The sequence below is a fragment of the Leptonychotes weddellii genome, chromosome 6 (genome assembly GCF_054177405.1).
Source record: "Leptonychotes weddellii isolate Sample4059 chromosome 6, ASM5417740v2, whole genome shotgun sequence".
Taxonomy (NCBI): domain Eukaryota; kingdom Metazoa; phylum Chordata; class Mammalia; order Carnivora; family Phocidae; genus Leptonychotes; species Leptonychotes weddellii.
The window spans coordinates 137,812,999-137,837,395 of record NC_138374.1 but is presented as its reverse complement, the minus strand read 5'-3'; the positions used below and the strand labels follow the sequence as shown (position 1 = coordinate 137,837,395).

The window sequence follows — 24,397 nt, the reverse complement described above, 5'->3', positions numbered from 1 at the left end:
GGGATATATTGCTCTGTCTTCTCTCTCTCTCTTTTTTTGGTGGGCAGCAAAGCAAGGTTTATTGAGTGATATCAGAGTGATAGTACAAAGCTCCCGAGGAGGGAGGGGACCCGAGAGAGTTGCCCTTGCTCTGTCTTCTCATTTTGTCTAAGTCTCTGTGCCTGTTTCTGTGTGTTAGGAAAGTCAGCTTCATCTCTTGCCATTGAAGGTAACAGCCTTGTGAAGAAGAGGTCCTGTAGTGCCCTGCCGTGAAGCGTCTCCTGTTCCCCAGGGCCTGGCACTTCCGGAAGTGTCTCCAGTGTGTGCTGCATGTGCTCTGCTGTTGTGTCCTGGCCACTTTATCCTTCAGGCCAGTCACCTGCAGAGGCTCTCTCTGCCTGGTGTGGGAAGTGTTGGGCACTGGCCCAAACGTGGCGAGTTTTAACCGGGCGTGCTCTGGTCTGCATGTGAGACGAAACCTGTCGCCACCACCACCGGAACCGAGGCCTTGCAAAACTCCCAGGCTGGGAGACGAGGTGTGGGCAGGGGTTTGGGCCAGTGTTCTGGGGAGGGGACCTGCTGTGCCGGGACTGAGGAAAGCATGACCGGGGGTGGCAGGGCACCAGAGCACAAGGGGGCAGGGCTTGGTGTAAGCAAGTTAGGTCACGAGTGCTGGTGCTGCGTAGGTTCCAGCCGGTGGCCCTGTGCTTATGCTGAGAGGCAGGGGAGGGAAATGGCACCTGCTAGTTCCTTTGTTCCTGGATGGGTCTCTGTGAATGCTGCCTCTCTGGGATACAGTCAGAGAAGAGCAAATAACCTCCCTACTGTGTGCCCCCAGCATCTTCAGATCACTGTTTCCACGCTATATGTCCATGGGCTGTTTGCTGTGCCTTCTCTCCAGGAGCAGCACAATGCCCCCCACCCCCACTCTCCCTGAACCATGCCTGTTGACCTTTAAAACTCCAGGCTTTAAGCCCCAGTGGTTGCAAGAACTTGTGAAATTCAGCCCCTCTTGCTTTCCGTTTTCCAAGCCAATTGCGATGGGGAATTGTGTTCCCCCTGCACTCCTCCATGTGCTAGTCTGTGTCTCGTCGTCCTCTGGGGCCATGACTCCTTCCCCACAGAGTGGCCGCTATCTGTTTCTCTCCGTATTTGTTTCTTAGCACTTGCTACCTTCAGTGAGGCCTCTTCTCCACCTTTAGTTGTGGAATTTGTTCTGCCAGCCTTCAGGTCGATTTCTGGGTGTTTAGGATGATTTTGTAGTTATCTAGTTGTATTCGTGGAACAAGGTGAGCCTGGGGTCCTCCTACTCTGCTGCCATCTTATGATAAAATTTCTAAATGCTTGTTTTCAACTTCTATTCTTAGCACAAGGTAGATCGGCAACAAGCAGTTTGTGGACTGGCCGTCATTAGAGAACCACACTTTGAGTAGCTCTTGAAGGGGTCACTGTAGGCTCTGGGAAAGCAAGTACCTAGGCTGCTCTGATGTGTTGTTTTCTGGGAGGGGAGACCAGGTGGGGACTGTGGTGGTGGTGGTGCTCTAGATCAGCTCTTCTTGCCTGAGTCCGAGTGGCAGAAGCGTCATACTGGCTTCCAAGTTGCACAGACCCTTGAGCTGTGTGGAGCTCTAGCATATTTGCCAAAGTCCAGCACGGCTCATGCGCTGTCATGGCACTAGTCTTCCAGCAGGCCAGCGGCCAAGGACAGACAAAAGAATCAAAGAGAGAATACATATTCATAAATAAAATCTTTTATACAACAGGAGAAATCGACTGTCAGGTGGCTATCCGTATGACGAAGTGTGGGCTTCACCGAATGCAAGGCACCCAGCACTATGGCACCACAGATGCCCTAAGGACCATAAATGACAACTGTGAACAAATGTACACCCACTGATTGGGCAACCTGGAAAATATGCACAAATTCCTAAAAACATGCAACCTACCAATACCGAATCATGAAGAGATAGAAAATCCAAACGGACCAATAACAAGTAAGGAGATAGAGTCCGTGATTAAAACCTTCCCAACAAAGAAAAGCCTAGATGGCTTCACTGGTGAATGCTACCAAACATGTAAAGAAGAGGGGCGCCTGGGTGGCTCAGTTGGTTAAGCGACTGCCTTCGGCTCAGGTCATGATCCTGGAGTCCCGGGATCGAGTCCCGCATTGGGCTCCCTGCTCGGCGGGGAGTCTGCTTCTCCCTCTGACCCTCCTCCCTCTCATGCTCTCTGTCTCTCATTCTCTCTCTCTCAAATAAGTAAATGGAATCTTTAAAAAAAAAAACAAAAAACAAAAAAACATGTAAAGAAGAATTAATGCCAATCCTTTTCAAGCTTTTCTAAAACAGGGTAGAGGAGGGAACACTTCCAAACTTATTCTATGAGGTCAGCATTATCCTGATACCAGATAAGGACCCCATAAGAAAAGAGAACTACAGGTCAATATCCCTGATGAATATGGATGTAAAAATTCTCAACAAAATACTAGCAAATGGCATTCAATAAATAGCAGATTAAAAGAATCATACATCATGACCAATGCACAGTGTTACAAAATTTTACATGGTAAAAAGCCCACTTAAAGTACAAGATAGACAGGGGTACCCGGCTGGCCTGGTTGGTATGTGTGACTCTTGTTCTCAGGGTTGTGGATTCGAGCCCCATGCTGGATGTCAGATTGCCTAAAAATAAAACCTTTTTGGGGCACCTGGGTGGCTCAGTCAGTTACACGTCGACTCTTGGTTTTGGCTCAGGTCATGATCTCAGGGTCGTGGGATCGAGCCCCACGTCAGGCTTCATGCTCAGTGGGGAATCTGCTTGAGATTCTCCCTCTCCCTCTACCCCTCTCCCTTTCCTCTCTAAAAGAAAGAAAAAAATTAAATAAATTAAATTTAAAAAAATTTTTTTCAGTAGGCTCCACACCCAGTGGAGCCACCCAGATGCTCCAAAAATAAAATCTTTAAAAAAAATAAATTACAAGATAGATCAAAGTCTTTTTGTGTACAAAAAGAATATGAACATTTTATTGATAGAGTTTCAAATTCCACATTTAAGAAATTACCACTTCTTGGGGCGCCTGGGTGGCTCAGTCGTTAAGCGTCTGCCTTCGGCTCAGGTCATGATGCCAGGGTCCTGGGATCGAGCCCCGCATCGGGCTCCCTGCTCAGCAGGAAACCTGCTTCTCCCTCTCCCGCTCCCCCTGCTTGTGTTCCCTCTCTCGCTGTGTCTCTCTCTGTCAAATAAATAAATAAAATCTTAAAAAAAAAAAATGATCACTTCTTGAGTTCTATATGAAAAAAAAATTCACAGTTATCTAAAAAAGCTATTAAAATGCTTTTCCATTTTCCAACTATATATCTATGTAATGCCAGACTTTCACCATATCCTTCAACAAAAACATCATATAGCATAGGATTGAGTACAGAAGCTTTTATGAGAACAAAACTGTCTTTTAAAAGCCATATATTGGGGCGCCTGGGTGGCTCAGTCGGTTAAGCGACTGCCTTCGGCTCAGGTCATGGTCCTGGAGTCCCGGGATCGAGTCCCGCATCAGGCTCCCTGCTCGGCAGGGAGTCTGCTTCTCCCTCTGACCCTCCTCCCTCTCATGCTCTCTGTCTCTCATTCTCTCTCTCGCAAATAAATAAATAAATAAAATCTTTAAAAAAATAAAATAAAAGCCATATATTAAAATAAAAGTAAATAAATGTAAATGCCACTCTAATTTTTGTTTTTTTAAACAAATAAACAGAAATAAAACGTGTTTTTTGTAATGGTCTAATTCTTATTATTTTAGAATTAATGTATACATATTTTTTAAATTCCCAATTTTACTTTCTAAATGGTAACTATTAGAAATAATCCACATAAAGAACAGCTCTTTGGGGTCCTCAATAACTTAATTGCAGTAAAATAGATTACCATAAAATTTACAATTGTAACCATTTAAAAATGCACAATTCAGTGGCATTAAGTACATTCAGACCATTACCACTATCTGGTTCCAGAACTCATTCATCACCCTGAATGGGAAACCTTGCACCATGAAGCAGTCACTCCCATTTCTCCGTCCCCCAGCCCTTGGCAACCACGAATCTGCTTTCTGTCTCTATGGATCTGTTTATTCTGCATATTTCATATAAATTAAAACATACAATATGTGGCCTTCTGTTTCTCTGGCTTCTTTCACTTAGCATGATGTTTTCAGGGCTCATCCGTGTTATAATTTATCAGTACTTGATTCTTTTTGGGGGGACCAAATAACATTCCATTGTGTGAAACCACATTTTGTTTGTCCATTCACCTGTTGATACACATTTGGGTTGTTTCCACCTTTTGGCTATTGTGTCTAGGGCTGCTATGAACATTCATGTGCAAGCTTTTGTTTGAATGCCCATTTTCAGTTCTTCTGAGTATATACTAGAAGTGGAATTTCTGGGTCATATTGACAGTTCTATGTTTAACTTATCCAGGAACCACCAAACTGTTTTTCACAGTGGCTGCATCATTTTATAGTCCCATCAACAATGCATGAGTGTTCCAATTTCTCCACATCTTTGCCAACACTTGTTCTTCTCCTTTTTTCTTAATTTATTTTTAAATTTTCATTACAGCCATCTACTATGGGTGTGAAGTGGTATCTCACTGTGCTTTATGTTTTAACTGAAGTACAGTTGATGTACGATGTACAACATAGAGTCCACGAGTCTCTACTATGCTATGTGGTGAGTGTGGCCGTCCTCTGTCACCATAGGACGCTATTACAATACCATTGACTCTATTGTCTATGCCTCTGACTCCCACGACTTACTCATTCCGTAGGTGGAAGTGGGCACCTTCCACTCCCCTTCAGCCATGTGCCCAGGCCCCACACCCCTCTCTGGCAGCCGCCTGATTGTTCTCCCTATTTATGGGTCTGCTTCTGCTTTTTGTTTGTTTGTTTATTCATTTGTTTTTTAGGTTTCACATATGAGTGAAATCATATGGTATTTGTCTTTCTCTGTCTGACTTATTTCACTTAGTATAATACCCTCTAGGTCCATCCTATCTCATGTGCTTTTGATCTGTGTTTTCCCTCATGACTAAGGACGTTGACCATGTGCTTGTTGGTCATTTGTATATCTTTTTTGGAGAAATTATTCAAGTTCTTTCCCCATTTTTTTTTTAAAGATTTTATTTATTTATTTGGGAGAGAGAGAATGAGAGAGAGAGAACACATGAGAGGGGATAGGGTCAGAGGACGAAGCAGACTCCCTGCCGAGCAGGGAGCCCGATGCGGGACTCGATCCAGGGACTCCAGGATCATGACCTGAGCCGAAGGCAGTCACTTAACCAACTGAGCCACCCAGGCACCCAGTCTTTTTGTTTTTTAATTGTAGGAGTTCTTTACATATTCTGGATACTAAACCCTTATCAAATATATGATTTACAAATTATTTTCTCCCATTCCGTGGGTTGTCTTTCACTCTCTTCATGGTGTCTTTTTTTAAAAAATATTTTATTTAGGGGCGCCTGGGTGGCTCAGTCATTAAGCATCTGCCTTTGGCTCAGGTCATGATCTAAGGGTCCTGGGATTGAGTCCCGCATCGGGCTCTCTGCTCAGCAGGAAGCCTGCTTCTCCATCTCCCACTCCCCCTGCTTGTGTTCCCTCTCTCACTGTCTCTCTCTCTGTCAAATAAATAAATAAATAATCTTAAAAAAAAAAATAAAGCCTATTTAAAAAAACATATTTTATTTATCATAGGGAGAGAGAGAGAACACGCACAGAGGAGTGGCAGGCAGAGGGAGAAGCAGGCTCCCTGCTGAGCAAGGAGCCCAATGTGGGACTTGATCCAAGGACCCTGGGACCATGACCTGAGCCGAAGGCAGACGCTTAATCAACTGAACCACCAGGGCATTGTTCACAGTGTCTTCTGATGCACATGTGTTTAGTGTTCATGAAGTCCAATTTACCCACTGTTTCTCTTGTTGTTTGAACTTCTGGTGTCATATCTAAGAATCCACTGCCAAGAGTTCACAAAGATTTACCTCCATGTTTTCTTCAAAGAGTTTTGATAGTTTTAGCTCTTACATTTAGGCCTTTGATCCATTTTGAGTTAGTTTTTGTATGTAGTTTGAGATAAGGGTCCAACTTTATTCTTTCACATGTGGATATTTAGTGGTGTTCTCAATAATTTTTGAGAATACAAAGCATTCTTGCAACCAAAGTTTAAGAATCACTGCTTTGGGGTAACCAATAAAAATATTAAAAGAATGTATAACTAAGATTTGAATAGAGGGAAAAAAGGAATAATAAAAATACTAAATTAATCCAAAGAACTCAGAGTAGCAGGAAAAGAAAAAATGGAAGAAGTGAGATTAAATGTAAAAGAAATGATAAGATGGTAAGATTCCAAATCCAAGGGGCGCTTGGGTGGCTCAGTCCATTAAACGTCTGCCTTCGGCTCAGGTCATGACCCCAGGGTCCTGAGATCGAGCCCCAAGTCGGGCTCCCTGTTCAATGGGGAGCCTGCTTCTCCCTCTTCCTCTGACTGCCGCTCCCCCTGCTTGTGCGCTCTCTCTCTCTCAAATAGATAAATAAATATAAAAAAAGATTCAACTCCAAATATATCAGTAATTCAACTGAATGTAAATAACAACATACGCTAATTAAAAGACAAACACTGTGAATTGTATAAAAAATAAAACTCGACTGTATGCTGCTTAGAAAACATCTGTTAACTATAAAGCAATAGGAAGGTTAAGAGGAAAAGAAGAGGTATACAATGCAAATAGTAACCAAAAGAAAGCTGGCAGACTATACTTCTATAAGAAAGTAGATTTTAAGACAAGAAATATTACTAGAGGGGCTCCTGGTTGGCTTAGTCAGTTGAGCACTGGATTGTTGATTTTGGCTCTGATCTGATCTCTGGCTTGTGGGATCGAGCCCAGTGTGGGGCTCTGAGCTCAGCAGGGGGTCTGCCTGGGTTCTTTCCGTCTTTCCCTCCCCCTGCTCACGTGCTCTCTCTCCCTAAAATAAATAAATCTTTTTTTAAGAAGTATTATTAGAAATAAAGAGGAAAATTTCATAATAACCAAAAGACCAGAAAGATTCAGATGGTAATTCTGAATTATATGTAATTGACAACATTTGCCTGAATATATAAAAGCAAAAATGAACAGAATTAAAAGGACAAAAAGACAAAGCCATATGTTATGTTAACACATTTCTCTCAGTAATAATTGGATAAGGAGATAAAAACATAAAGATACAGAAAATTTGAAAAAATACAATTAAGAAACTTGATGGAATGTGATATATGAAAAACTACTACCCATAATTACATAATTCATATTCTTTTAAGAGCACATAGAACATCGAACAAAACTGATGATATATTAAACCATATGGTAGATCTCAACACATTGTAAAGGGTTAATGTAATACAGAGTAGGTTCTCTGACCACAGTGTACTTAAGATAGTAATAATAAAAAGATAGGTAGAAAATCTACAAATGGTTGGAAATTAGGCAATACACTTCTAAATAATCCATGAATAAAAGAACAAATCACGATGGAAATGAGAAAATAGTTTGAACTAAATAACAGAGAGATTACAACATACCAAAACTTATGGGATGCAGATAAAACCATGCTTAGAAAGAAATTTATAGCTTTTGGGCGCCTGGGTGGCTCAGTTGGTTAAGCGACTGCCTTCGGCTCAGGTCATGATCCTGGAGTCCCTGGATCGAGTCCCGCATCGGGCTCCCTGCTCGGCGGGGAGTCTGCTTCTCCCTCTGACCCTAACCCCTCTCACGTGATCTCTCTCATTCTCTCTCTCTCAAATAAATAAATAAAAAAGAAAGAAAGAAAGAAATTTATAGCTTTAAATGCATATGTTAGAAAAGAAGGCTAAAAATGAATGATATAATAAATAATTTTCAAGATCTGAAAAAACCCAAAGAACATAGGAGGAAGGAAATAACAAATCTAAGAATGGAAATTAATGAAATAGTATGAATCAACATATATGAATCATATAATATATAAATAGTATGAATCAACAAAGCAAAAGTTGTTTTCTTGAAAGGACTACTAAAATTGATGATCCCCCCCAGCAAGACTGATAACATTTTTTTCTTAAGATTTTATTTATTTGTCAGAGAGAGCACAAGCAGGGGGGTGGCAGGCAGAGGGAGAAGCAGACTCCCCGCTGAGCAGGAAGCCCGACGTGGGACTCGATCCCAGGACCCTGAGACCATGACCTGAGCCGAAGGCAGACGCCTAACCAACTGAGCCACCCAGGTGCCCCAACCACCATAAATTAGTTTTGCCAGCTTTTTCATTTTATATAAATTGAATCATGTACTCTGTACAATTTTGTGTCTGGCTTCTTTTATATTCGTGAGATTCATCCATCGCGTGCTATTAAAAAACGGGCGGTGGCCCTATGCGGCCAGGGAGCGAGGGTTTGCTGACCCTGGGCTGGAGTCAGCAAGGTCCAAACAGGCTAGTGTGGTTGTCCTTTGGGTGATGGTGGCCCCAGGCTGGCTCCTCCTGGAGCCACTGAAGGGCTGTATCATTTCCCAGGCCTGACACCTGCACTCACCACAATCCCCATCCAGAGCCAGAGAGAGGAGGTAGCTCCTGGGGCAGACATCACGTCTGTCCTTGGACTGAACCACGTGCCCGCCTCAGGGACACACTGTGCTGCACGTGTGTGTGTGGAGGGGGCGGGGGTGCAGAGCACTCTAAGTGTGGGGCCCCAGGCAGGAACCGCACACACACCCACATCAAGCCGGGGGATGTGAGCACAAGAACACTGTTTGCTGTGGCTGGAGCCCAGGCAGTAAAGAGAGCGGCGAGAGATGAGCCTGGAGATAAAAGTGGAGTGGTTTCTGGGAACCCTTTTTTCTGACACACTCAGCCTTATCCTGGAAATAAGCCAGGGCCTGAGGGGTACTAAGTGGAAGAGAGCTTGTCCCACCCTGCTCAATAGCTTTTTGGGTCCTTCTTGCCATCCAGCGCTTTCCTGTGGCTCAGAGATAACAATGGGGCCAACTCCCAACTTATTCATTTCTCGAGTGAATCCGGCCTTCTTCCCCTCCACTCCCCTCCCCGCGGTCACCTTGGGGTGGGAGGTGGCAGCCCAGGAAGGGGTTGGGGTGTGGTGCCTGCAGGCAGAAGTGTGCATCTTTGATTGTTTAACTTGGGACTCTGAGGGCTGAGGGCATGGGAGAGGGGGGGGCAGTGAAGGTTCTGGAAAGTCCCCGTGAGCCCTGCCGCTAAGTCTGTCTGGAGGCGAGAGCCTGATTCTGAAAGCAAGGAGGACATGCTTGGTGGTGCCACGCGGACTGCCTTTTGCTGCAGACCCACAGACATCTCTGTGCAGGCAGGTGCAGGCCTGTTCCTCCCACCTGAGCCCAGGTGGGCCTGAGGGTCTCTGCTGCCTTTTCCCTCCTCCAGATCCCACAGGCCTGTTCTATTATTGGCCACATTGTGTGTGAAGCTCCAAACTCTCAGGGGTTTATTTCGAATGTCTTTATTCTCTCCCAGTGTGACTCATATTTTGGCTGGGTGTAGAATTCTAGACTGGAAATGTTTCCCCATCACAATTTTTGAAAACTTTGCTCCGTCACCTTCTACCTTCTAGTATTGCTGTTGAGAGCAACCTGTTCTGACTCTGGGGTCCGATCAGGAGACAGAATCACACAGTGATTTAAACAGAGAATTTTAGGGGCACCTGGGTAAGCTCAGTGTTGGTTAAGCATCTAATTCTTGATTTCGGTTCAGGTCATGGTCTCCGGGTCCTGGGATTGAACCCCGCTTCCAGCTCCCTGCTTAGTGGGGAGACTGCTTCTCCCTCTCCCTCTGCCACTCTCCTTGCTCGCTCTCTCTGTCTCTCTCTCAAATAAATAAATAAATCTTAAAAAAAAATAAACAGGGAATTTTACCATAAAGAGGTATTAAGCCACGACAAAATAATTATTATAAGATGTAAAAGAACTCTGTGGTACCTGAGGGCTGAGGGCGGCCAAGGAAGAAGACATTTGGAAGGGATCCTTCCCCAGGGCAGGGGTTCAGACCTCACTGGAAAAGGTAGAGTTGCAGCCCAATGGATGGCAGAGAAGTGGTTGGTTTGCTGGGCCGGAGCCGGTCTGCAGTCACTGGGTAGGCAGGAAGCAAGTCCTGAGGACACAGGCAGCCAGCCAGGCAGCGGCCTGGGATGCACAGTGCCCTGTCTGAAGGGAGGACAGGGGGTGCATGTCTAGGGCAGAGCATCTTTCCACCCATCTCTGCCTAGGGCGCAGCTGCTGGAACCCAAAGGAAAAGCCCCTTTCTCCCTCAATGTCCCTCCACCTCCCTCTACCTAGAAGCTTAGCATTTCTGTAAGGCAGAAATGCTTCGGGAATCCTATCCGTTATCACTGAGAAGGCATTAAAAGCTGCGAAACAATAGAGGGATAATCGGCACATGGGTCCTTTGTGGGGATTACCCTCCCTCTGCTTCTGAGAGTTTGTGGTCTTCCTTTGTCTTCAGGGTCGAGTCTCCTCCCTTGTGGGAGGCTCTCAGCTGGCTCTTTCAGGGCAGAAACCCAGGTCCCTGAGTTCTGAGAAATCTTCCTGAATTACTTTAGTTATTTCTTCTCCTCTCTTTTTCCTTTCCCCTCTGTTATTCAAATAGTGTACTTTTTGGACTGTTTCTCCGCTTTTCTTATCTTTTCCTCATTTCTTCGGGGTTTTCTTGCTCTAGCTTCTGGGACATTTATCTTTCAACACTTCCATTTAACTTTGTCACCACAGCTCTTTTCATTTCTGGTGCCCCGTTTTTAATTTCCAACTGTCCCATGAATAGCATCCCTTTTTGTTTCCCGGATACCAGATCTTCCAATGTCTCCCTGAGGACATCAGTGATCCTTTTTTTTTTAAAGTCTTTTTCCCAGACTGTTTGCAAGTTGCTTGCTTTTCTTCCTATCTTTGTTTGTTTGTATCTTTTCTCAGCTCTCTGGTAATCCTTGGCTGTCTGCTCACTTATGAATAGGGAACTGTATCAGTCAGGCCCTCATAGTAAACATATGGTTCACTCAAATTAGGGTAATTTCAGGAGGATTTCCTTACAAAGGCAGAGTGTAGGAGAGCTGTCACTTGGGTTGAGAGACAAAGGCAGCCTGAGGTGACCCATGTGAGGGGACAGAGGGACAAATGCCCCAACCTCCCTTCCTGCGGCCTTCCTCCTGGGTCTCACATTGGCCAAGCCGAAGTCGGGGAGAGCAGGAGCCTGCTCATGGCCTCCATGCCTGGGAGCTTCCCTGTGCGGAGGGCGAGCCGGAGAGGGGGTCTGGAGCTGCAGAGGGGACGTATCTGGCACAGGAACCAAAGTGCTAAATGGAAGCTCTGTGTGGGGTGGGTATCTAGATGGGGCTGTTTGCTGTGAGAATTCCCAAACATCTGGTTCTTTCCGTCTTCCCTCTTGGGCTAGTCTGATTTTGTGGAGAAGAATCTAGCAATCTCCTTCCAGGAGGGAAACGGTTTGGCCCCCACGTCTCAGTTGCTGAAAGGAAGCGGCGGCTGCAGCACTTGGGCACATTCGGCGTGCACACAGGCCGCCCTCCAGTTCCGAGAGCACAGCAGGGCTCTCGCCGTGCCCGGTGTCTCCCAGCTCGGAGGCCCTCTGCTCTGCCCCGTCCAGAGATAAGCCCTACAGACCTCCATGGGAGTGCGGGGCAGACAGGTGCCCAGGAATAGAGACCTGCTTGCTTACTCACACACCTTCCGTTCCAGAGTCCTTGCAACTGCCAATTCCTGAGGTTTTGAGGATTTGGGGAAATAATTCGTGTGCTTCTCAGCAGTCCCCCCGGGAGTTCAGCAGCTGGCTTTTTCACGTTGGCTAAGTCAGTTGTCACCTACACCCGGGTTCCTGGGCTTTCTCTGGAAATCTCAAGCCTTCTTTGGCTGAAATGCGGGGTCATTGGAGGGGAGTGTGGGAAAGAGGAAGGGAAGGCATGCCGGGGCCAGTAGATGGTATTTAACTCTGGAGGCCATGGGTCTCAGGGTGGGAGCTAAAACAGGTCTAGCTTGGGGGGCGTCTGGTGAGTTGATCACCCGTTTCGGTTCCATGGGTCCCAATCTTCTATTGCTTCCTATATGACGGCTCAAGCAAGCAACAAGCTATAATGTGCTAGGCTTGACGCACTAGTCTTCAAATGCTGCCAGAGATTTCCTGTCTCTCTGTATTTGCTCACAGTGTTGCTGCTGCTTGGGATTTTCTCTCTCTCTCTTCCCTGACCTCTCCAGCCCTCTTACCCCCGTCTGTAGAAATGATACCAGTGAAGCCCAGCTAAGCGTGAGCTCCACTAGGAACCTGTTTCCCTCAAACCAAATAGAAACTCCCAGACTCTCACGCCTTTACTGATGGGTGTCGCTTTCTCACTTGCATTCCTGCCAGTATTGGTCCAGGTTCTCCAGAGAAACAGAACCAGTGGGAGAGGTATTTTTTCATACACATGTATGTCTTATATAGGCATATATATGGAGGGATGCATGTATCCTATCTATATACATAATAAATCTCTTCGTATTTGTTTCATTATATTATTTATTATAATATGTAGCAGAGATTTATTATAAGGAATTGGTTTGCATGATTATGGATCCTGACAAGTCCTAAGATGTGCAGGGTGAGTTGGCCGGAGGCCCAGGTGAGCCGGTGATGTTGTTCTGTCTGCATCCGAAGGCCTGAGAATCAGGAGAAGTGATGCCGACGGCCAGCAGGCTGGAGACCCAGGAAGAGCTATGTTTTAGTTCAAGCCCGAAGGCAGGAAAAAGCCTTCTTTGGAGGTCAAGAGGCAGGAAGAATTCTCTCTTACTGTTATGAATAATGCTGTGAGCATTGGTTTACAAGTATTTGTCGAGTCCCTGCTTTCAACTCTTTTGGGTATACACTAGGAGTGGAATTGCTGCGTCAGATGGCAATTCCATGTTTAATTTTTGAGGAACCGCCAAGCTTCTCCACAGAGGCTGCACCATCTTGCATTCCCACCAGCCATGCCCGAGGGTCCCCAGCTGGTCACAGCAGAGCTGGACCTGAATTCAGGCCGTTCGGCTCAGGGACCTGCCCACCCATGCTCATCAGCGCCTACACGGCCACACACCCGGGAACGCCCACCAGGGGGGCAGCTGATGGGTGCAAGTGGGCAAACGATTAGCAATGTGAAGGGTAACTGTTACTCATTCCTCATTTGTGGAACTGCAGCGTGTGATTCGGCCTCTGCTGGGAAGTAGAAAAACAGACCGTGGATCCAAGTTCAGAACATCTTCCAGGAAAGGGGACACAGCCGTCGGAGGCCGCAGGTCTGACCAGGAGATCACTGTTGACCACACAAGCAAACCTGGCCGGAAGGGTTAAGTCTGCCGGTAATTGTTCTCGAATCCTGAACACTGTCAAACCCAGGAGCTGGAAGGGGCCTCCCAGAGCACCTCGGGGCCAAATTCTATTTCAACCTGTTCATTTGACTGGTGGTACGCTGAGCTATAACTAAAAACATACTCAGATCGAGCCTCCTGTCTAGCAAGAATGTGTTTTGGGAAAATTTACATGTTTACATTTATTTAACAAACACTCATATGGGACTTACCATGAGTCAGATATTGTTATAACATTTTACATATTTTTTTTTTTTAAGATTTTATTTATTTATTTGACAGAGAAAGAGAGAGAGCGCACAGGCGGGGGGAGCGGCAGGCAGAGGGAGAGGGAGAAATAGGCTCCCAGCTGAGCAAGGAGCCGGATGTGGGGCTCAATCCCAGGACTCTGGGATCATGACCTGAGCCGAAGGCAGAGGCTTAACCGACTGGGCCACCCAGGCGCCCCCCATTTTACATATGTTGACTAGTTTAATTCTCATAGGAATCTTAAGAAGGTACTTTTACTTCCCCTGTTTTGCGGATGGAGACACTGAGGCACAGCGACATTCGGTAACCTGTCTTAGAACATACAGCTACTAGGGGGCAGAGTGGAATTTAAAGCCAGGCGGTCAGGCTCCAGAGTCTGGGTACATACAATTCTACTGTATATTGCATTTAGGAAGTCCGCTCTATAAAGGAATGTCACATGGTGTCCTTAAATAAGATAGGTCATCTCCCCTTCTCTGCGGCTCACATGGACTTTGTGTACCTGATTTTTCAAGCTCTTAGTTTGTTTAACCTTAAAATTGTGATGCTTTTTTAAAAGTTGGTAAAATATACATAATATTCACCATTTAAAATTTTTTTTTTTTTTAAGATTTTATTTATTTGCGAGAGAGAGAATGAGAGACAGAGAGCATGAGAGGGAGGAGGGTCAGAGGGAGAAGCAGACTCCCTGCTGAGCAGGGAGCCTGACGTGGGACTCGATCCTGGGACTCTGGGATCATGACCTGAGCTGAAGGCAGTCACTTAACCAACTGAGCCACCCAGGCGCCCCAATATTCACCATTTTAAAATATATATAATTTTTAATTAAATTATATAATTTTTATATATTATATTTTATATATTACAAATTAAATTATATCATTTAAAATATATATATAATTTTTATGTTTATTATTTTCTTACAAGAGAAGAAACATTTGCAAGGTAGCAGACTTCAGACACATACTGAATTAAATTATCCCTCTACAGTTCCAGGGAGCACAGTTTAGGAAATAGTGTGCTAGTTTTTTGTTTTTTTAAAGAAATAAAAGGTTGTGTTGATTTTAACAGAGGTATTTTTCAAGAAAACAAAGTAACTTTAGTTCATTCACATTGGATTTCTGATCCACATAACTGCAACTAGTCAATGATGTTTTATTTTTCAAATACCAGTGACCCTGGTTTCTGGGCCCCCAGGGCCAGATGTAGAGACGACTCTGAGTTTCATTCTTCATTTTTCTGTAACAACTTTTGTGAGCTAGAAGTAAAATTTCACCTCCCTTTGGAACAGCAGAATTAGGACATCCTTTATCTGTGCTTCTGCTCACAGACTATTAGGTCTTCCTTTCAAAAGCTGGCCAAGAGTATATGCCATGAAAATTAGGAATGATGTAGAACACGAACTTCAGTAACACAAGATAAAGGGAGTTCTAAAAACACTAGAAAAGTGTTTTGAAATCCTTGAACAGAAGATACTCAACAGTAGCACGAGACACTGATGCAGTTACAGTGATCTCTGGATGCCACACGGCTGCTAACCTGCCACCAGATCACAGGTCTATTTTAAAAGGACGTGACTCAGGAACGCTCAGATGGAAGAGGCGCCGAGGGTGAGGGGAGGGGAGGGGGCGTGGAGCCCCCCCCAGGCGCCACTCTCCCCGCACCTCCGCGTGCAGCGCCCCGGAAGCTCCCGTTCGAACCGCGTTGCGGTGCGTGGTTCTGGGTGCCACACACACATTACTGGGCACCGGGTGCTGGCTGGGGCTTGACTGTAGGAGGGCCACTGGCCTAGGACACTGAGCTCTGCCGATCAGAGGGGTCCCCGAATCGTACCTGCGAGAGCTACACACAGTCAGCTTCCTCCCAGGCTGATGGGACAGGGGACAGGAAGGTTTCCGGGAATAAAGAGCACCTTCTGGCAATGATTGATGTATCAGGGCCAGAGGTCCGGGGAGGGGTCCATTGCCCCGAAAGGTGACAGAGAACAAAGGGTATTGTTTCCAACTCTCCCTGTCAACAGATCAGCCCAGGCCGGAGGGGTGGGCGTAGGGCAATTAAAAGAAGAAGAAACCACTCCTTTGAGTTAGGGTATAAGGGTCTTGGCTGGCTGTGTCACCATGTCACCTTTGGGGAACCATTCCTCCTCTGGAGGCCAAGGGAGGAGGAGCGGACGATGAATAAGGACCGTCTGGGTTCAGCACTATGTATCTGTTCTGTGAGGTCTCTAAGATTCGGCTCTGGGTGGGATGTGAGCCGACTGGGGGGCAGGGTCTGAGAAAAGTGGTCCAGCCCTCGGCTCCCCCTAGGGGCGAGGAAGGGCGACTGCAGGACCACGCACGGGGTGGGGGCACCCAAGAGGGGGGTGTCCCCCCAGCCAGGTCCCGCTCTTTCCTCCTGTCCCGGAGTGCCTGCTCGGGACGGCGTGTCCTTGGCCCTGCGCCTGCTTGTGATGGCAGGGAGGGGCCTCTAGGGCAGGCGCCGGACTTCACGCTCGAGCTGCCAGTTACCAGCTGAGGTCTTGAACAAGGCCCTTCGTGTCTCCCATCCTCAGTGTACGCATCTGAAAACTGGGGCAACATCTCCTAGCCCTCAGGGGTGGGAAATTCAAAGTCTCCTTTCCGAGAAAGCCCTCTGCAGGCCCCAGGGTTATCTGAGGGAGGGGCCTGCTTCCAGTCCTTGAGTTCCAGCCCGCGCCGTGTAGGGTCCCAGACCCAGCTCGCTTCAGCCCACTCTGTTCTCATTCCTGCTTCCTGGTGACTCGACAACCCCATTCCCACTCTGCGATTCCCCCGGGGGCCTGAGTCTCTCCCCTCCCCCAGGGATGAGAAGCCAAGCATGAGACACTGGTGGCCCCAGGGACCAGGTCAGGGTGAGGGCAGGTCCCTTTTTTATCACTGTTTTTCGGATGGAAGTCTGGAATGTTGTCTCAAGAATTTTGAGGGGCGCCTGGGTGGCTCAATCGGTGAAGCATCTGCCTTCGGCTCAGGGCATGATCTCGGGGTTCTGCGATCGAGCCCCGCATCCATCGGACTCTCCACTCAGCCGGGAGTCTGCTTCTCTCTCTCCCTCTGCCCCTCCCCTGCTTTTGTTCTGTTTTTCAAATAAAGAAAATCTTTTTTTTTTTTCTCTTCAAATATTTATTTATTTATTTGAGAGAGCGAGAATGAGAGAGAGAGAGAGTACATGAGTGGGGGAGGGTCAGAGGGAGAAGCAGGCTCCTCGCTGAGCAGGGAGCCCGATGCGGGACTCGATCCCGGGACTCCAGGATCATGACCTGAGCCGAAGGCAGTCGCCCAACCAACTGAGCCACCCAGGCGCCCCTCAAATAAAGAAAATCTTTAAAAAAAACCCCACACAACAGAATTTTGAGTCTCCGCTTAGGGTAGAGCTCCCGTGGGCTTGCCAGAGGTCGAGAGCTGGGAGGCCACATCCCCCTGGAGACAAAGACCCTCGCCACGGGCCGGGCCCTGCTCAGCAGCAAGGATACACTAGACGGGCTTTGTGTTGTGTTGGGGAAACCAGGGTGGTGATCAAAGTCAGTGTGGGCTTTTGGAGGAGCATAGAGATAGGGCACCTAACCTGACTTTGTGGATGAACGCGTCCCAGGGAAGTGGAAAAGAGAGCAGACGCCTTCCTGGAGAAGACATCCCAATGCGTCTTAAGGGTGAGCAGGATGTAGGACAAAGGAGCGGAGTATCTGGTAGAGGACATAGCTTGAATAAGGGCGTGGGGGTGAGGAGCCATAAATAATTTTGTAGAAACATAATGATATGCAAGACACGGAAATCAGAAAACGAGGCTGAGAAAATAAAGATGGGCCAGATCTTTTCACTGGAACCACCAGTACTTTGCATAGTGTTGCTCTCCTCTTACAAATCAGGAATCAGAGGCTCAGAGAGGTTAAGTAACTTGCCCAAGTCACACAGCTCCCCACCAGTGGATTAGAGACGGGAGGCCCAGTTTGGTGCGCTCAGTCGGGCGGGGTCTGAGACACCTGTTCTTGGGCTTCGTCATCCCTCTTTCAAACTCTCCTCTTTGAGCAGAGAGCTTTCTGCGGCTTTCTGGTTGCAGGTGGGCAGCCTGCCCCTCTGAGTATTTTCAGGTGTGCATCTGCTACGGACTGAGGGGAAGGGAACAGCCGCAGCGGGAACCACCTTCCAGCCTGCTGCAACCCCACTTAGAACGGTAGAAGAGAAGGCCAGTAGCCAAAAGATCTACTCTCCAACAGGCCTTTCTCTCCCCTTCTGTGGGTGTGGTTCAAGGAAGCCCACCGGAACCAGCTTCCTCCATAGCTGGGACAGGGCATGTGCCTGGTTCTGCCTAGCACTGCTGATGGGTGTTCCCACCAGAGACCCAGATGCATGGGGTCTGAGGCCTGCATTCCAGAAGCTCCGTCCCTTCATGTCAGGTTCAAGCCACCTCAGGGCTCCTGTCAGCCCATGCCCATTCCAGCTGTCCCAGGAACCTGGATTCGGCCCGAAGTGGAAAAGCACATTCTACTTAGTAGTTGGTTTTTCAGAAACTTCTCAGCCTAGATCTTATTTCAGGATTTTTTTCCCCCTTCAAACTGAGTTCTAAGGCCCCCCTGTCAGCTCCAGGCCCCCTCCGGAGCACAGGTGGGCCCTTCCGAGAGGTCCCTGTGGTTGCTCCTGAAAGCCAAGGGCCAGTTTCTATCTGTCAAATCGGGAGGGAGGACTCGCATGCTCCGACCTCACTGGGCACCTGTGGCCCGGTCCTGTGTCAGGGGCGTCGCTGTCGTCTGCTGGGATCGTCAAATCATCCTGACCAATACAGACTTTGCTGTCTGTATACGACAGGCGAGCACCGCGAAAAGCCAGAGATTTGGGACAGTGACAGTCACGGTAGGCGGAGGTCTGGGTGCGGAGCCGGTCCGACGTGCCTGCCTCCACAGCCGGTGCCCGACACCTGGGGAGCAGGCGGCAGAGAGAACGGACCTTCACCGTAGCGGGTCTTCGGACGCCCAAGCCTGATCCCGGAATCCCGAGCGGGAGACGCGGACGCCCGCGGTTTCCAGGGCTCCGCGGGCGATTGCAACGCCGAGACGCGGCTCCCTTCACAGCGCGATCCCGGCCTCGAAACCAAAACCCAAAACCCGAAACCGAGCGGAGGTGCTCCCTCGCCGCGCTCGCTCGCCCGCCCGGGGGCCGAGCCGGGCCGGGGTCGCCCGCGCTCGCCGCTCAGGTGCGGCGCCGCGGCCGGAAGCGGCGCCCGCGGTCGGCTGCGCGCGGGGCGGTTGCGCCACGCGCTCCGCTTTCGTAACCGCGCCCCGGGCCGGCGGGGGCCGCTCCAGCGCGAGCTCCTCCAGTGTCGCCCTGCGCCGCCGGGACGGTCGGCGGCTCTGAGTCGTGCGCCAGCGGGAAGGCGCGCCGACACGGAGCCCGGGCCGAGGGAGCGGGGCACTCGCCGGGCGCCGTACGCAGGCTCCCGGGAGCAGGGACTGCCCTCGGGGCCTGAGCCCGCTCGGGGCCTGAGCCCGCTCGCCGCCCGGCCCGCCCCCGCCCGCCCCCGCCCGCCCCGGCCCGCCCCGCCGCCCGGGACCTCGGGGCCTCGGCCGTGGAGGAAGCATGCTGGCCCTGCGCTGCGCGCTGCTGACAGCCCTGCTGGCCGCGCGGGGGGCCGCCCTGGCCCCAGGGGGCTGCCCCGCGCCGGGTAAGAGCTTGGCGCGCACCTGGAGGGCGGGGGCGGCCGGCGGGAGAAGGGCGGCCGGCGCCCCTTTTCGGTGGCCGCGGAGGTCCCCGCGGGCGCCGCCGGACTGCCCGCTGACCCGGACTCGGCGGGTTCTCGGAAAGCCGCGTCCGAGCCTCCTTCCCTGCGCCGCCACCAGTCCGTACAAAGGGCAGAGGTCCCAGCGGGGTTGGGGTCTCCCGCCCGGGCGTCCTGTGTACCAGAGCCTCTCGCGCCGTCAGCTTTGGGGGCCAGGGGCTCCCCCGCCCCCAGGGCCCGGACCGCGAGGGGGCTGGTCCCGCTGCCCGCACTCGCTTCGGCGGACACCGCGCGAGCAAGCCGTGTGCCCCCGCGCTGGGAGTTTAACCGGAGTCGGGAGTCGGACGTCTTGGGGCCGGCGCGTCCTGGGCTCCTTCCAGAGGAGAGGAGGGGCGAGGCAGAGGGCGGTGGGCACTTCTGCCCCTGTTGACTGTAGTCAGCCCTTGGCAGCCGGGCCCTTCTCCGGGCTCTGGCAGCATGCCCAGCTGTGTGTCCAGGCTCTCCTCTAGCCCAGCGCGGCCACTGCTTCTCAAGAGGTTCATTTTAGGGTCCGAGGGCTTCTGTGAGGAGCAGCCTGAAGGTTTCTGGGAACAGTTGGCTCCTGTCCTGGGCAAACATCCTCAGCTTGACCTCTCTCTCTGATGGGAGAGAGGACTCTAGGGCTACAGGCTGATGAGCTCTCTGCCTTCTGGATGGTGACACCCCCTTGCTCTGGGCAGAGGGAAATAAAGGGGTTCTGAGCACACGGTGACCCCTGCAGGGAGCAGTCACTGTTGATTGGAGCCTCAGGTACCTTCACCTGTATCCCGGTCCTCTGCTGGATCTAAAATATACTTTGTTCCAGAGGAGACAGGTTCAGAGAGTTTGGGATGGGAGGTTGTCGGGTCCTTGGTGGAGGCCCACCCTTCCATGGCTCCAGTGCTGTAGACCCTCAAGACTCCCAAATGTAGAACTAGCCCTGCAGGCAGAGCTGGGGGGTGTTGGGGGCCAGCTGAGAGCCATGCCTGCTGGCTGAGGGCTGGGGCAGAAGGGGCCAGGGGAAGGGAATTGAGGTCTGGGCTAGCCCCCCTGTGGTGCAGAGGCCTGCAAGGCGGGGATGAGGCTTCAGGCTCCCTTGGCTGCCTCGGTTGCTCCTCACACCACACCCCAGGGCACCTGCCCCAGGGGGATTCCTGCCGTAGTGACTGTACCCTTTGGCTCCTAAGAGGTTGCAAGGCAGTGCAAGGGGCAGCCCGTTGACGTCAGTCTCTATTTGCCTGGTGGTCTGCAGGGACGGGCGAGGTGGTCTCGAGGCCCGGACAGCCCAGGAAAGGCAGAACTGAGAGTTGGGGGAGGAAGTGAAAGCCCAGTTCAGAAGGAAAATGCAGAGAAGTAGAAAATACCCAGTTCTCCTCCCACACCCACACAGACTCAGCCCACAAGCTGGGGAATAAAAATAAAGACATTGTCCAGGAAGCAGGCCGCAGATGACTGTGACTGTCCCGCTTTGGAGGGGGCAGCAGAGGCTGATGCTGCGTGAGGGGAAATCCGCCGGTTCTCCAGGCTGGGGGCTCGCCTAGCCGGGAGGCGCGCTTTCCTCGCGGTTAGTGGCTGCCCACATGCCCAAGAGCTGACAGCCTGCCCAGGTGTGCTTGCTGTCTGGGGGCCCTGACCGGCGGGGACTCAGGTGTTGGGCGTGGAAGTCCTGGACACGGGTGACTCAGGTTCCTTCCGCCTTCTGCAGAGCTCGACGGGACACAAACAAGCACATACAGCTTTAAGTCTCTTCAAAGACCTGTCTCGACTTCTGAACTTCCCTTAGGCGACTTCTTCCTGCCCCCAGTGCCTACCTGCGTTCCTGGCCTCACCCGAAATCAGTATTTCTCAGAAGGGCAGTTCTGGATCTAGTTGTATCAGAATTCGTGTCTGTGTTGGCTAAGTTTTGGCCCCCACCCCAGATTTACTGAAGAGAGAGATCTGGCAGTGAGGCTCGGAAGTGTCCTTTTCTACACATGCTTGTGATTTGCTGGCCTGGGGATGACTGGCTCACGTGTGTGCTTGAGAGGCTGAAGGAAGGCCCTCCCCCCCTCAGGCTTCCAGTTGCCAGAAATCTCTCTCCCCGCTTTGGCTCTGCCCTTGTTTATTCATTTCAGCAAACACTGAGTCCGTGTAAAGCCCTATGGGGCCTCTGTGGGACCAGCCACCCAGACTCCACCCTAAAAGGAGCTGAACATGGCCAACAGTAAATCCCTGAGAGGGACTGAGAAAACCCAGCTGTCTGAGGCCTTGTGGTACCAACTTCCCAAAGACAAATTGTCTGGAGATGGGGACGGACGGAGGAACCAGACCCCAGGTGGCAGGCGCATGACCTCGGCAGACTGGGTCAGCACACCCTCCGGGTGCTGGGTGTTTGTGAGGATTACACGAAGCAACCGGGTGCTCACCGCTGTAAATATGCACCCTCCTTCCCCTGTCCCACCCGGCCTGCGTGCCTCTGACCCAGTAGCCACGTGCCAGGTGTGGCTATTCCATTTAAATTAATTATAATGAAGTCAGATCACAAATGTAAGTTCCTTGGTTGCTCTGTAGTGTGTGAGTAGTGGTAGCGTCCTGGACACGGACAGAGCATCTCCATCACTTTGGGAAGTTCTGCTCGACACTGGCCTGTGTCTGCCCCAGCTTTCCTGCTGCAGCTTCCTTTACCCCTCTCCAGACCTCGTCTTCTCCACGGGGGACAGCGTGGGGACAGCTCACCATCACGGGTGGTGCTCATGGCTTGCAGCCGGACAGATCTCTGCCCAACCCTGCCGTGTAGAAATGATGTGAGCTTTTGTGAGTGAGTTTACCTCTTGGAGACTCACCATCCTCATCTGGAAAATATAAATAATTATATACTTAATTGGTGGTTGTAAAGATGAAAGGAGAGAAGGTGTAGAAAAGTCCCTCGTGCAGAGCGCGTGCTGAGGTTCGAGTAGCTAATAATTCCGGCATTTGAGCAAAGTATTTTGACTGTTCCAGATACTATTCTTAGAACTGTAGATGCAAAAATGAGCAAAACAGACAAAAATCCCTGGCTCCCTGGCACTTCAGTTGATGGAGATGTGAGTTAAATACGTAGCATGATGGTTACTAGCCCCAAGGGGGGAAATGCAGCAGGGGAGGGAGCCTGGGACTGTGTGCACATGTAGGGGCAGTGGAACTGGCCTTTCTGAGGGGGGGCCTGGGATGTTCTCATGGACAGGGTGACATTTGAACGAAGGCCTGGAGGAAATACGAAACTCTTTAGAGATTCCTTATACTCCCATTTTGGGCAGGGAAATTCCAGCCTCCCCTTTAGCAGTCTGATCCTGTCTGATACTGAGGGCCCGTTAGGTTCTGGAGCCGAGGGCTCCGTGTGGACACTCAGTGCCCCTTAGACACCAGCTGGGCGGGGAAGTGCTAAATGTCATGTCATCAGCTGCCATCAAGGTAGGAGTCTTTAAAAGAGAATCTTTGAGGGCTGGAGTGGCAAAGGAAGGCTTTTAACCTCTGGTCTGGCGAGGCCCTGGTGGCTTCCTTTGGGTAATTAATCTGTGTGCTTTACTCTCTCCTCTGGGCTTGAGATCCAACGAGGTCTGCAGTCCTTGGCGGAGTCGGCCTTTTCCAGCGTGGTGCCGGGTCCTCACAGGCCCCCCCGCCCGCCCCCCTCCCCCCCCCCCGCTCCAACCTGCCCTCTGCCGTCTCTGTCTCGGGGCTCTCCCCCTAGCAGTGTGGCCCTGAGGCCCTGCATCCAGGCTGCCTGTCCAGCCCCTGTTCTGTGTCCCTCCACCTCCTAGCTGTCTTTCCTGAAAAGCATCCGTTGCTCTTCCCTCTCTACTTGGCCATTATGATAACCGCGGGCAGAGAGGAGCGCCGCTTCTACTCAGCACAGAGCCGAATGTTTGAGGGTTAGACCCATTGTGCACGTGGGACAGACCGCAGGACGGGCAGGTTTTGTTAGAGGGGAAGATCAGGAGGTCAGTTCCAGACATACTGGAACGGAGACTTCCATCAGACAACCAGCGGGAAGACGCTGAGGAGCTGGACGCAGGAAGCTGGAGTTTGGGAATGAGGACTGGGCTTGAGGTGTGACTGTGGGAGTCGGTTAACGGCAGGTGTCATTCCAAGCCTTGAGGTGGCTGGCCTCACACAGGTGAGTGTAGCTGGGGGACAGGAGCGAGGAGGCCCCAGCGCACCCTTCTCAGGCTGGTCGGGGAGGAGGAGGAGCTGAGGCTGGTGGAGTCGGAGGGAGCCAGGAGAGCTGGTGTCTGACAGCCCAGGGAGGACAGCTTGTCAAAGAGGAGGGTGCAGTCCACGGCATCCCACGGTGTCCTGCTGGGCGGGGGCCAGGCAAGAGCAGGGCTGGGCCCTGACCAGCGCACCTAGCAACAGGCAGGCCTTTGGTGACCTTCACAGGAGGGGTGTCAGTGAAATGGTGGAGGCCGGAGGCTGCCGGGAGTGGATTCACGAGAGGATGGGAGCAGGGAAACTGGGAACGGCAGGCACAGGCTGCTTGCTCTTTGAGGGTGCGAGCTGTAAAGGGGGTAAAGAAATGGAGTGTGCCTTCGCTGGAAAAGTGGGGTCAAGAAAAGGGATTTCTAGAAAGATGACTGAACTGTCAGCTTGCTTGCGTGCTGATGGAAATGATGCAGCAGGTTGGCGGAGGTGAGAGCTGCTGAAACAGTCCTTGAGTGGGCGAGAGGAGACTGAGGCTCAGAGAGGTTACAACTTGCCCAAGATCACACAGCAAGGAAGTGACAGGCCCAGCTCTGAACCCTGCTATTTGCACTAAATCACATGTGCTGCTGAGTGCACCCCTACCCCCCGCCCGCAAAGTACAGTGACGCCAAGGTCACCTTCACTCTTCACAGCATCCACAGCAGAGGCTCACCAACACCACGCCTTGGTGTGGCCCAGGCAGGGTCTGCTGCCTGTCTTAAGTATTGAACAGTGCAGAAGGCCGCGTGCACACCTCCTTCTCCCCCCTGTGCATCCACAGCCCTTTCCATGGGGCTGTTTGCAAGTGCCAGTCACTGTCAGGGAGCTTGCC

At 50.5% G+C, this 24,397-nt stretch overlaps 1 protein-coding gene across 1 annotated transcript in view; it reads left to right on the top strand.

Moving 5' to 3' along the window:
• The first annotated feature begins 19,176 nt into the window (after positions 1-19,176).
• Positions 19,177-24,397, top strand: part of IL6R (interleukin 6 receptor) — a 40,795-nt gene continuing 35,574 nt past the window's right edge. Inside the window, exon 1 of the mRNA XM_081825535.1 lies at positions 19,177-19,296. Within this exon, the coding sequence (XP_081681661.1) occupies positions 19,212-19,296 (85 nt within the window). The 5' untranslated portion in view covers positions 19,177-19,211. The remainder of the gene's footprint in view (positions 19,297-24,397) is intronic.